A 14,309-nucleotide genomic window follows, 5' to 3' on the forward strand; every position below is an offset into this window, starting at 1 on the left:
GGTCTGCTTCGAGGAGCAGTTTTGTAATGCCGGCCAACAGCTTCGGATTACGGCCCACTCAGCGTACCTTTCTGCGGTGCAGAGGGAGCTGATAGGGGAGGGCCAGAGCGACTCATCAGAGTTAGCCAGGCAACTCACGGAGGTCCATAGTCATTTGGCGAGGGACGCTATACGTAGTTGTGCCTCCCAAATGATGTGCGCAATCATGGGCATGCGCAGGCTATGGATGTCTGTGTCTAAGTATTCAGCATCCACACGCCAAGAGCTACTGGCGCTCCCCTTTCGGATGGGTTCTACCCTTTTCCTGGGGGCGCAGCAGGTAGTTCGGGAGGCCGCGGAGCTCTACGCCTCCATCAAGGAGCCTTGTTGGAAGTGCCTAGTAAGCCACGCAAACAGCCATCCCCACTTGACTCCTCCCATGTCGAGACGCCGGCTCGGCAACCCAAGCCTTCCTGGAAGCAGCCGCTTCCACCAGGCATGGGCTCGGGGAGGGGCAAGAAAGGCAAAGGCAGGGGCCGAGGTGCGGGTAAATCCCAGCAGCCTTTTCGAGGTGCAGGGAACCCACAGGGTTCTGAGTAACCCTCGGGACGCCCCGGGTGCACCCACCAAAGACCAGAACTGTCTACTGTCGGGATTCACTCCCTCAAGCCAGCAGTCCCCGTAGGCGGCCGCCTTACTCTATTCCTGCCGGAATGGGAGAAGGTAACATCCAACCCCTGGGTCCTGTTCACACTCAGGGAAGGCCACTTGCCTCAATGGAGACTGCCTCCGCCACCCTTCTCCGGGATAAGGCACACCCCAGTGCCCGCTACCCGAGAGAAGGCAGAAATACTAAGGGCCGAGGTCGTAGCGCTTCTACAGAAGGCGGCTATAGAACCAGTACCCTTGGGACAGGAAAACGAGGGTTGTTACTCGACGTATTTCCTAGTCACCAAAAAAAGCTGAGGATTCAGACCCATTCTCCACTTGAGAAGGCTGAACAAATTGATAGAGGTACCGTCCTTCAAGATGGAGACACCGAGGGTGTTCACCAAGCTGATGTTGATGACTTCCCAAGTGGCCAGATCGAAAGGGCGGTCACCCGTACCTCGACGACTGGTTACTACGTGCAGTATCTCACCACATGAGCCAGATGGCTACACAAGAGGTGTTAGACATTCTGATTACGCTCGGGTGGATAGTCAATTTAAAGAAGTCGGATCTGACCACAGCTCAGAATCTGGGGCCGAATTTCAACACAGAGAGAGGGATTGTCTCCCTAACTTAAGACCGTATTGCCAAGGTCAGGAGCGTAACCTTACAGTTCCTTACCTCCAACAGGCACACTGCTCGTACTTGGCTCCAGTTGCTAGGCAACATGGCGGCGACAGTAGATGTGGTTTGGCGAGCGCGCTTAAGAATGCGATCCATTTAACAAGCGTTGCGCCAGCTATGGGCGAATTCGGAGGACCTCGAGACGATACTCGAGACCCCGACATGGCTCATTACACACCTTCAGTGGTGGACCGAGGACGGGCATCCGTCCCGGGGGCTCCCCCTTGACACTCCTGCTCCGTCTCTCACAGTTCAAACAGACGCGTCACTCTCCGGCTGGGGAGGCGTTCTGAACGATCACACAGCATCGGGACTATGGTCCCAGCAAGAGATCTCACTGCACATCAATGTGCTCGAACTGAGAGCGGTCAGGTTGGTGTTCCAACGCTTCCAGGATATGCTTCGGAGCCATGTGGTTCGTCTAGAGATGGACAACCAAACGGCGATGACTTACATCAGGAAGCAGGGGGGAACGGTGTCTACGTCACTCCTCCAAGAGACGTGGCAGTTCCTCCTGTGGTGCGATACCCACGACATCAGGGTGATACCTGTTTATCTCCTGGGGGTAGACAACGTCCGCGCGGACGCTCTGTCTCGCCGGATCCTCGCTCCTCACGAGTGGAGGCTCGACCCGGGGATATTCGGAGTTATCTCCCGGTTGTACGGGTCATTCCAGGTGGATCTGTTTGCGTCTGGAGGGAATTAACAGATTACCCGAGGTCGGTGGCACCGGACGCCCTCCAGCTAGATTGGACGGACAGAGTTCTGTGAGCCTTCCCACCAGTTCCTCTGGTTTCCAGGGTCCTGTCTCAGCTAGCCACTCAGCCTGCGCGACTACTTGTGCTACTTGCACCTCTTTGGTTGGCGCAAAGTTGGTTTCCCGTAATTCTCAGGTTTCTGGCTCAGCCTCCTGTTCTATTAACTTTTCGACTGGACCTCCTATCCCAGAACGGGGCCCTCCACCCGAATCCCAGGCTTCAGTGGGTGGCTTGGCCACTGTCAGGAATAGCCTCCAGAAGAGCGGTATTTCTGCACGAGTTGCAGACACAATACTGGCTTCGCAGAGGGATTTGACAAACGTTCAGTATGAGGATAGATGGGCATGCTATGCGCGATGGTGTGTCAATAGGGGGGTTCCTGATCCCTTTTCTGCGGATCTAGTAGCTGTCCTGGAGTTCCTCCAGTCGCAACTATACGACGGATTGGCAGCATCGACTCCACGGCTATTGCAGCTTTTCACGTACCTATCGACGGGGCACTTCTGGGTGCGCACCCTTTAGTACAGCGTTTTCTAGCAGGTGTGGACAGGATTCGACCGACTGTCCGGCGGATCAGCCCCCCTTGGGACTTGTCAATCGTTCTTGATTGGCTGTCTGGTCCTTCCTTTCGGGATCTATCGTCTCTCTCCCTTCAGCTGTTGAGCTGGAAGGCGGCGTTCCTTGTAGCAGTGACGTCAGGTAGACGGGTAAGCGACATTCATGCAATGTCCGCCGATCCCGAGCTGACCATCTTTCACCGGGACAGAGTCAGCTTTCGCCTACCGAATTCTTACCGTCCCAAGGTCGCACACGCTTTCCACTTGACGGCTCCTATTGAGCTACCTGCTCTTTCACAGCCTTCCTCGTCGGGGACCTCTGCAAGACATGCTCATGTCTTGGATGTCCGCAAGATTCTTAAGGTCTATATCAGCAGAACTATGGGTATCCGTAAGGATAATCAATTATTCTGCTGTTACAGCGGTTTGAAGGCTGGCTCACCTGCGAGCAAACAGTCTATCTCGTGGTGGATTGTCTCCACTATTTGTATGACTTATACACACAAAGGGAGGGACCCCCCGGAGGGGTTGAAGGCTCATTCGGTTAGAGCAGTAGCTACGTCCAAAGTGTACGCCGCGGCTCTGCCCATTGAGGAGATCTGCTCAGCGGCTATTTGGAGCGGGCCTAGCACGTTCATCAAGCATTACCAACTCGATAAACACTCTAAGGAGCATGCTCGGTTCGGTCAAGCAGTACTCCGCACTGGACAGAACTCTACGTCTCTAGCCGATTGAGCCTTCATGATTGTAAAGTTCTGTCATATATTAGTTTGACTCAACGACGCCTGTTTTTATACTAAACTGGCCATCTATTACGTCATCTTTCAACGATCTACACTCGTTTCTAAAAGCACTTGTTCGATACTACGCGGGGACCCTCTAGCCTGACTAAGGGATTCTCCATAGTTTTCGAAGTCCCCGTAAAATTCACTCGTATACGGTGAAAAAAAGGTGGGGGGGGGGGTGTATTCGAGTTCTCAATATTTAGTATATATAAAGTATAATTATCAACTTTGGTTACGACCACGCCCTGTCTTCAGCCCCCGCCTCTCAACGGTGGAGCTATACGATGAGGTTGTTTTTTTAAAAAAAATAAAGGAACTCTCTTATTAAAACGATGTGTTATTTACGCTTGTTACAGACAGATGCCGCTACCTAAATAATCTTTGGGAGTCTGTCTTTATGCAATAAGTGCCCCAAGGAGGATTTAATCAGAAAGAGAATTTTACAAACCTGTAGAGGTTATGAATTCTCTGATGAAATCCTCCTTGGGGCACGGCCACCCACCGCCCCACATACCGTCTGCAAGACGACATATGGAAAGTGATTTGGGTGTGAGTTGCTTCCCTTGGCGTTTGGCGCCAAAGTAGGGAGAGGCCCTGTTTGGGTAGTCGTACATCATACACAAAAAAACGTTGTTTTTTAGTCTGGTAATATTTTATTAGGAACAAAATAGTTACAACATGTCATGTAGATTTTCTGTAGCCTGGAAAATGCAATAAGTGCCCCAAGGAGGATTTCATCAGAGAATTCATAACCTCTACAGTTTTGTAAAAATCTGTTTGTCTTTTGAGACAATAAAATATTTGGGACTTCCAACATTTGACTAATTTTCATTCAAATTTGATTTAATTTACAGCTACAACTCGACAAGTGGTATGCTTTCCAGAAATACACAGAAAATTGTACCAATCCCTCCTTCTGTAGACACACCTGTTCCTATGCTTCGATCAGAACCTGCAGTGGCACCGTTCTTCTGTTCTTCTGGATGTGGGGGACCTCTGCTAAATCCCGCAGACATCAATTTCTATACATTTGGAACATGCACAGACATGGAAACTTGCACGTGCGTTGTCCTTTCCTTTCTTTTTTCCTGTTTATCAATTAAATTTAAGTTAAAGCTGTGTCCTGTGCCCAGACAATGATGTCTACTTTGGGGTTTCTAGAGGACATAAACAAATATTGGTATTTATGGGTATGCCCAACAACCATCCTGTTGTGGACAATGATGTCTTCTTTGGGGTTTCTAGAGGACATAAACAAATAATGATATTTTGTAGTCAAAGGTGACATCCAATGTCTAGAATGTGCTCGGCAGTAGTATGTTGTCAATCCCTTGAAGTCAGCATAATTATGGTCAGTCCCACGTCCAATGTGAATTCAGAGTCAGTGACGACCACAACTCTTTTCCACTACAATCCATAGATAGTCAGATATTTGTGAACAGACAATTTCATGTCTGTTTTAATTTTCAACAGATATATGTTTTGTGTACAAACTAGTATGATTCCAAATCCGTATATCGATGTGTATAAGGCAAGTTTTTCAAAACTAGAATTAGGAGGCTTTTGTGGGGGGGGGTTGGGTGTCATCTTTTACACAGGGTTGAAGAGGTTTTTTAAATTTTCTTTGTCCCCATCACTAACACATTACTGTGAGCACGTAGCACTGGAAATACATCAGCAAATCTGTGCTGAAGTACGCAAATAAATCATGTAATTACACTGTCTGGTTGTAAAAAGAGTTTATAATATTTTGGAACTTTTATTTGTAATCTATTTTATTAATTTTATTCAACATTTCATTCAATAGTGTTTCAATTCATTTTGGCGAAATCGTATGTGAAGTGATCGGAAGATCGCACAACTCACCGTTATTTACAGCAACCATGGTCATATTACCGCTATTGACGCCTTGAAACGAACTTTAGTGGATAGAGAATGGATCTATATATCATAAATGCCATACATTGAACCGCTGAAAGTCTTATTTGTTGTAGTTTGACTATTATATGTCAACATAAAGTCTTCGCAATTGCGGCCGCGGGAGCATTGGCGGTGATTGGTCAAATTTTTCCATACGAAAAAATATCAGCCAATAGTGATCAACTATACCAAAGTGCTACGCTTATGGTTATTAATTTATTTCACATATATATAGTAAAGCTGCAACTAACGTGATATTGGAATAAATTATTCCTGATAAAGTAATAGTTTCAGATACAATTCTTCTGCTCATTGTATCAAAATTATTTAAAGTTATATTATTGGGTAATTGTTGACCGAATCCCCGGTAGATTCCGAGAAACGTGTGTACAGCTAATTGCCACTTCCGGCTTAGTTTACAAGACAAGACACACCGTAATCTTAATCTCCGCATATTAACAATGCCAATCAGAACAGGAAATACAATTTAATTGGAAAATCATCATGTCTAGTGATGTTTCATCTCAAATTTCAAATTTGCATTGGCCAAGTTTAATTGTTATGATCTGTTCATTTCCCGGAATTCGCTGAAGGGATAGGATGTAATTTTCTTTCTGCGGAAGACAAACACGTTTTTATTGCAAATGTAGGAATGTGTATGCGCTGGTGGCGTCCTTCTTTCCTATTCGCTCTAAAGACGGGGTATATAAATTAGCATCGATTTCTCGCTTATTTTCGAGACATAAAAATATGTAAATCTTAACCTCTGGGTATGAAACATTGTCCCGGATACAGTACATGGATACCATTGAATTTGTAAATCAACATGTCTAGTGATGTTTTTTTGCAAATTTCGTGTTTTCATTGACCAAATTTGCAAACGGCAAAACAAGCACACTCCTATTACAGCCATGACCATAACACATGAGATGCGAAGAAAAGCAGTGCGCATGAAAAGGGGAGTAACTGTATGCTATATTGGATCGCATTGTTTTTAAGTATTGTAGCATTTCACTGTAGGGGTCGTATGTCCGAGACGCAAAATATTTAAGGTTTTTTTTTTTTTATGAAAATGGAAATAAAAACAAAACGTGTGGCGGCGGCCTTTATGATGATGCGGCGGTGCCTGAGAACCAAGAATATTGTTTTTTAGCCTAAGGGTCAATCTCAGTAGTCACATACGATAGGAACCCGTGAAGATCTGGGTTTGAATAGGTCTTCAGCAACCCATGCTTGCCATAAAAGACTATTATGCTTGTCATAAGAGGCGACTAATGGCATCGGGTGGTCAGGTTTGCTGACTTGGTTGATGCATGTCATTGTATCCCAATTGGGTAGATCAGTGCTCATGATATCAATCACTGGATTGTCTGGCACAGTCTGCATTATTTACAGACCACCTTCACATAGCTGGAATACTGCTGAGTGTGGCGTTAAACAACAAACAAACATACGATAGCTAGATTTAAGCACAAATGCAAAAGGATATCTGTGTTTGTTTGCAGATGCGAACCTGGATACTATGGAGATGATTGTAGCAATATGATTTGTTCTTGCAAAAACGGCCGATGTGATATCCCAAGTGTTTGTATCTGTGAAGCTGGTTGGCGTGGTGCCTTTTGTGAGGAGGCTATTTGCAAGTAAGTACCAATTCCAAGTGGCCATTTTTTTTATAAGTATTACGTAATTACAATATAAGCAGCCTAAATTCCTTAGAAGTCCACATTGTCAAATCTAAATCCTGCTACAATGATAGAAATTGGCACAAGTCCAATAGTCCTTACCTAACTGTCCAATAGTTGAAGTATCATCAAGACTAGTAGACATTTGCCTTTTTGAAAGGTCTCATGTAATCATTATAATGACGACTGGACAAAAAGTGTTAGTTTGTTTCGCTGTCCTATTATTTCAGGTCTGTAAAAACTTGTCCCCAAATATTGGAATTTATTACCTTGTCTATGAAACCATTGTTAAAGGACCAGAGAGCTTTATATGGCTGTTGTATTCATCAGAATAAATGTATTGATCTTCACATCAAAAGTGATGTAAATGCAAAATCTATTAAGAATATGTTTGTGTAAGAAGGGCTTCAGAGTAATTCTTTATACAGTTGAACCCTGTTGTCCTGAACTTGTGGGTACCAGAGAAATAGTTCGACTTACCCTGGGTTCAACACATCCGACTTGACCTTATTACCATATGTCCATGTAAGTTTGACAAAACCGTGAATTTGACACATCCAAGTTCGAGACGAAGGGGGTTCTTAAGTCCATATTACTGTTTGTAGGAAACACTGATGTATGGAAAGAATCTGTTTTTGTTCACACAGAATTAGTGTTGAATGTGTGTATTTGCCCAGTTTTCACAATGAATGTGATGTATAGTACTATGCAGGGTTAGACACTAAGAGTTTTCGTCCACTAATCCTTATAATGATAACATATAGAAAAACCCTTAAAAATGGCAAATTTCTACTAGTCCTTATGATACCTTTACCATGGGGCAGTTTGGCAAGGACTATAGGACTAGTGCCAATTTCTAACGCTGCTATACAGGCATTTATACTTATTGTCTTTTGCAGCCCTGGTTGTGGTGCAAATGGGATCTGCAAATCCCCCGACACCTGCCAGTGTAGTGATGGATACACAGGGTCAACATGTGGCACAGTTACAGCTGTGGCTGTAATTCTGCCATTACTATTTGGAGCAGCTTTGGCTGTTGGACTTTTCTTTCTCATCAGATTTCTCAGCAGAAGGTAATGTATTTGATCATTTACGTCAATGGAGCCACTTTTATAAATAATTGTTCGTAATTTTATTATTCTGTTAATCTTGTCTATGTAAAGACCTGGATCCCTCTTGCTCTCGAATCTTTGAAAATTTGTTTAATTCAGCTAACCAATACCTAAACCAAAAAACCCAGTTAGCTAATGTATCTTATGGCCCAGTTTATCAGCATATATCCTCTTTATTAATGTAACCTTGATTGGTTTAATGGGTTGAGTGAGGCTCAACTGCTGTACTGCACCATATAACCAAGTTTTTTCCAGTGAAATTTCTTCTGGTCTGTCATAAATGGACACCTTCAGTATTCATGTCATGTTTGGTCTGTTACATAAGGGTGACCTTATTATTTGTCATATTTGATCAGGGGCGGTCGGGTAGCCTAGTGGTTAAAGCGTTCGCTCGTCACGCCGAAGACCCGGGTTCAATTCCCGACATGGGTACAATGTGTGAAGCCCATTTCTGGTGTCCCCCGCCGTGATATTGCTGGAATATTGCTAAAAGTGGCGTAAAAACATACTCAGTCAGTCATATTTGATCTGTCAATAATGGATGCCTTCAGTATTCATACCATGTTTTGACAGGCATGCTCGTTTGGAGGCTCTGCAAAACCTTGATTGGTTGGTAAAGTGGGATGACATATCTGCAGCTGATCGGGCCATCAGTCTGCTCTCTACAGCCAGTGATACGAATGACAAAGTAACTGGTAATGTCGTTACCTGGAGACATCAGAAATGCCATGCACAGGTAATATATACAGTCATAATCTAAGAAGTCCATTTATCTTCATGAAGATAATATTTTTGATTGATTAAGTATTTAAATAGATGTTATCATGCGAATAAACATTGTATTTAGCAAACATTGGTGAGTTAAATACGTAGGTTTATTCCTGATACAGGATATTTACAATCCTAAAACACAAGCGTGATAACCCCTTTATCATATAATGTCATTCTTTAATTCTACCATCAAAATCAGCATCTTGATCTCTCACAAACAGTGAAGTTTTCCTGGAATGTACGCATTAATATATGACATCGCAGTGTCAGTGAATTGTCAGTTTGACAGTGACTACAGTCAATATAATTCCAATTGAAGCTTGCATTTGAGACGGTGGTATACTATCATGCAGGGTTAGAAATTGGCACTAGTCCTATAGTCCTTGCCAAACTGCCCAATTGTTAAGGTATCATAAGGACTAGTAGATATTTGGCATTTTTAAGGGTTTTGCTATATATGATCCATTCAAAATAAAAAAAATTTATCTGCAGGCAATTGTTTCCCCCCCCCTTACATGACAGCGGTAGAAACTAACGTTTTTGGTCCATCAGCTGCTGATGATCCATTTACTCCTCTGTATTTGAAATGATATTTACGTATATGAAATCCATGAAATTATGTTCATTTTATGGTTTACTTCAACCTTTCTGAAGGTCATCCCATGAAGTTCCGGGGTAGAATAGGTTTTCAGCAACCCATGTTTGTCGTAAAAGGCAACAATGCTTGTGGTAAGAGGCGATTAACGGGATCGGGTGGTCAGGCTTGCTAACTTGGTTGATGCATGTCACTGTATCCCAAGTACGTAGATCGATGCTCATGAATCAATAAATGACTTGATTATTTACAGACCAACGTCATAAAGTTGGAATATTGCTGAGTCCGGTGTTAACAAACAAACAAAAACAAAACAATCTGAATCACAGTGTTACTATTTTTAAACATTGATGGATCATTGTGTTACAGCATAAATGTAAGTGGTTAAATAGCCATGACCACTTAGCCTGTTTTAGGGAAGCCTTCCTTTGTCACCTTGGAAACATTTATATATGATATGTCGTATTATAGCATGCTCATTCCAACTATTTTTGTCTATTTCATCCATAGGAATTCGACATCGACTCGCTTGACATTAACAATGAAAGTCTAAGATTAGAGATTGTTTTGATGAAGGAAGTGCGTCACAACAATATCTTGACTTTCGTTGGTGCCTGTTTTGAAGCTCCACATGTCTGTCTTCTCACAGAGGTGACACCAAAGGTAAATGTGCTTTTTTATGGAAATCAGCATCAGGTACAATACTTATTGTTTTCCCTAACAAAACTAGAGCCTATCATCGAAACTCTAGGAGCTGAACAACGTCACCATAACTTGACATGAGAGAAGCAAAGCTTCAAGTGTTGATATTTCTATGACTTCAATGCTATTTTTGCACAATGATTGGTGTTGAACATGAAGATGGCTTTATGAAATATTAAAGCTGTATTGATAGAAATATCCGGAAACAATTCATAAGTTGATATATGATGGCATAGCACTATTGCATATTAATGTAAACAAACATGGCGTTGACTATCAGTATGGATCTGTTGACTCTCCTGATTGACTGAGTGCCTCATGGAGCAACAGACAATATACTGCAAGTCTTGAAATTAACGCGAGTTTGAATTAAATGCTGGTGGTCTTTGCTCGCATTAATTAACTTCGCATTTATGTCTCCAAATGACTATCCAACAATAAGAGTGAGTGAGTATGGTTTTACGCCGCTTTTAGCAATATTCCAGCAATATCACGGCGGGGGACACCAGAAATGGGCTTCACACATTGTACCCATGTCGGGAATCGAACCCGGGTCTTCGGCGTGACGAGCGAACACTTTAACCACCAGGCTACGCGACCGCCCCTCCAACAATAAGATGACCTCACTGCACACTTTGGATAGCGGAAATATATACACAAACACGGTTTATTGAGCTGCAGTTGTAACAAGTATATAACAATGTCAGTCAAAAAGTAGGAATTACACAATAGGCATCATGTATCATTCCACTGGGGATGGGGTGGGGCAGTCGCAATTCTGGCTAGGGGTCAGCAGTCATATTATTTTAAAGATTCAACAAAGTGCAACATTTAGGCTGTAGTCTGATACTCTCAATGTCAACTTGCTGGTGCCAGTATCAACCTTGTCCTTTGCACTGTCAATCATTCCATATCAATTCCAATGTCAATGTTCCATAAAAGCCAAAAATTGATGTTTTAATAGCTCGCAAAATTGACTCCCAATGTTGACGAAATCGAAGGCCAAGTTCGAATCACATCACAGGACTTGTGGTGATGCAATCCATTGTTGATGACATATGTCTAGGGCGAGTGTCACACTTAACTCTTTAGCATTTCATGTGCATAACTTCTTACCATATATTGATGTTTTTACCTCTTTTTATATTCATGCTAAGGACAAATCCTATCCCTTTTAAATAAAATATCATATTGGTTTTTTCTCAGGGTGTCATCTTTTGCAAAGCCCTCAGTATGTTCAAGTTATGAACTGCAAATGATAATGTCCTAGAAAGTAAAAACTTTCAAACTCTCAGGGGAAATGTGTGGGAGGATTTCAGTAAAAACACCTGTCCTTAAAAAAAAAGTCATCTTGTCTGCACAAATCCTCCATGTTCCTTGTATGTTAAATGCCCAGATTTTATTTTCATGCAATGGCAATATCACTCCCAGACTGTAAAGAGATAAAATGATAAGTAAGATTTCAATTATTTACATTCAGTGGGAATTCTGGGTTTAATAACGTCCTGAGTAAACTATGACCAGGTGGTCAACCTTGGATGCTGATTTGGTTGATTGTGTGTCATTCTTCCCGATGGTGTGGAACATACTATCAATAACTGTTTTGTCAGGCCATCATTATATATGGAATACTGTATTCGACGTAATAAGCGCCCACGGCGATATTTGCTGATATATTGGCAAGTGAACAATCCCAATTAGCACCCCTTCTGATTGATCAATGTACACAAGACCTCTTTATTCGTGTTTAATACGCACTCGTGTGTTATATGCACTCTTAATTATGGGCAATTAAATTCTCGAAAAATATATCTGTCGTATATAAACAGTCAGGCCGTCAGCATAAACCACGGAATTTATCTTTCAACTCTGTTTTTTCCACCAAAATAATATTCCTAATAAGAGCCCCCTATTTCTAATTTTGAGAGCGCCCTGGGCGCTTATTACGTCAAATACGGTATTGCTGATTTTGACTTAAAGCAACAGAGATGATTTATTGTCAAGGTTTTATCTACACCTGCTGAGAGGTCTGTAAGAGCAAGAGGTTTCAATACTTAGTTTTACATCCCTACATTGAATGCAATCACAAAATATGATGTTAACATTCCTCTGAAAAAAAGTAAATAGGAACAAAATAAATGTTTTGTTCTCAGTTCGCCTGCCAAAGGAACTGACTAGATGTCTGACTTGTTGGTGTGACTAGATCAACTGGCTGTGTGCTGACTACTGGCCAAACAAACAGCAGTTGTTCGACCTGTGATACGGATGACATTGCAACATTTCAGAGATATTTGGGAAATTTTAAAAACTTTTCCCCTTTTTTTCCAGGGAAGTTTAGAAGACCTACTGTCCAATGAATCTGTTAAACTGGGCTGGGATTTCCGCTTCTCAATACTGAAAGATATATGTAGAGGAATGGATTTCCTACACAGATCAGAAATAGGATCTCATGGTCGACTTAAATCCACCAACTGCTTGGTTGACAACAGGTGGACTTGCAAAATTGCAGGTAAGGCCTTTAAGATGATTGTGAAACATGACTTTCAACAGTCTAGACTCAACCAGGAACACCCCATGAGTACATAATGGCTATCTTTCCCCTTTTTAGTGCTTTGATTGAGAAGAATAGCTCATAAAAATGAGATCTTTTAAGACACCTCTTTGCATGCAGATCTGTTAATACCCCCCATAGGTCATGTCAGGTGCTACTTGAGCGAACGGGGGCACGGGTGGCCCAGTCGTCTAAGGCGCCCCGATTCGCTGTGCAGAGTTGCGTCCCTTGGGCACACCAGAAACCTATGATTGTGGGTTCGAATCCCGGTTCGCCCCTATTATGTTTCTAGGTTTGTCAGCACCATACCAGTGCTCGTGGGTTTCACCGAAGTGGTAAACGTCTGAGACCTGCATCACTTCGGGCTTTCCTCCCACATCAAGCTGACACACCGTGATATAACTGGAATACTGTTAAAAGCGGTGCTTAAGCGAACATTGACTGTCAAGTTAAACACGTTGGTTGTTGAGCCTGTCTCAGTCAGATGTCATCATTAAGTGTTTTAAAGTGGTAAAGCTGGAGCGTGGCATGGCTTTCATTTCACTTGTACTTTAAAACAATTACTTGCCTCAGACTCACAGACAAGCAGTAATTTCCAATTCTGCCTAATGAATGACATAAGGGATTTGGTCAGGAACATATATTGTTGAAAGTAACCCACTCTGAACATCCTATGATCTATCATATGTTCTTAAATCCATATTCACAGATAGACATAAAGCAAATAGAAGGACATCAGATAATAACAAAAAAATATTTTTAATTCAAATTTTGTATTCTAGGGTTTGGAGTCCCAACATTGAGATATGGGGCAAAGAGATTATCTGAGAATGAGGATGCGAGCAAGCCGAGGTATATGTATGGTCTAGTTGAGAGAATGAAATTTTTGCTTATATTTTTTTTAAAGTTTTTATCATGATAACATCATGTTTGATACCGGAAATTAATGGAAGTAACATTGTTGATTAAAACACTATGGGTACACATGCACATTACACGTATAGTAGGGTTGGGACGATATACCATCTGTGCCATCAAATACAAATCATGATGCTTTGTTCATGTATAATGATACTTGCATGAGCTCTTTTCTGAGGGGGTGGTCGGGTAGCCTAGTGGTTAAAGCGTTCGCTCGTCACGCTGAAAACCCGGGTTCGATTCCGGACATGGGTTCAATGTGTGAAGCCCATTTATGGTGACCCCCGCCGTGATATTGCTGGAATATTGCTAAAAGCGGTGTAAAACCATACTCACTCACTCACTCACTCACTTTTCTGAGGTGCGCAAGTCATCTTTTTCATAGACAGGATGGGCAAATACTTGCACACTGACAACTTACAGATGGCAGTGTCAAGTATGTAGCAATGGATGAAAATGTTTACGTCTTTACTACCAGTTTTAACTACTTGTTAGTGTTTGTTGTGACAGTTATTAAAGCAAACATTTAAGGTAATAATTGATACTTTTTAATTTTTTTGCAACTGTGATTGATACTTGTATTGAAAGGTGAAAATTGCGATCTACCGATGCATCGGTGTATCGTCCCACTGCTAACATGATTC

At 42.4% G+C, this 14,309-nt stretch overlaps 1 protein-coding gene across 1 annotated transcript in view; it reads left to right on the plus strand.

Moving 5' to 3' along the window:
* The window catches only part of LOC139477725 (uncharacterized), a 75,151-nt gene that overhangs the window by 46,420 nt on the left and 14,422 nt on the right, over nucleotides 1-14,309 (plus strand). Inside the window, exons 20-26 of the mRNA XM_071260122.1 lie at nucleotides 4,269-4,475; nucleotides 6,840-6,974; nucleotides 7,916-8,089; nucleotides 8,702-8,864; nucleotides 10,005-10,157; nucleotides 12,525-12,705; nucleotides 13,530-13,599. Of these exons, the coding sequence (XP_071116223.1) occupies nucleotides 4,269-4,475; nucleotides 6,840-6,974; nucleotides 7,916-8,089; nucleotides 8,702-8,864; nucleotides 10,005-10,157; nucleotides 12,525-12,705; nucleotides 13,530-13,599 (1,083 nt within the window). The remainder of the gene's footprint in view (nucleotides 1-4,268; nucleotides 4,476-6,839; nucleotides 6,975-7,915; nucleotides 8,090-8,701; nucleotides 8,865-10,004; nucleotides 10,158-12,524; nucleotides 12,706-13,529; nucleotides 13,600-14,309) is intronic.

The sequence above is a fragment of the Haliotis cracherodii genome, unplaced genomic scaffold (assembly GCF_022045235.1).
Source record: "Haliotis cracherodii isolate W230 unplaced genomic scaffold, xgHalCrac1.p SCAF_35, whole genome shotgun sequence".
NCBI lineage: Eukaryota > Metazoa > Mollusca > Gastropoda > Lepetellida > Haliotidae > Haliotis > Haliotis cracherodii.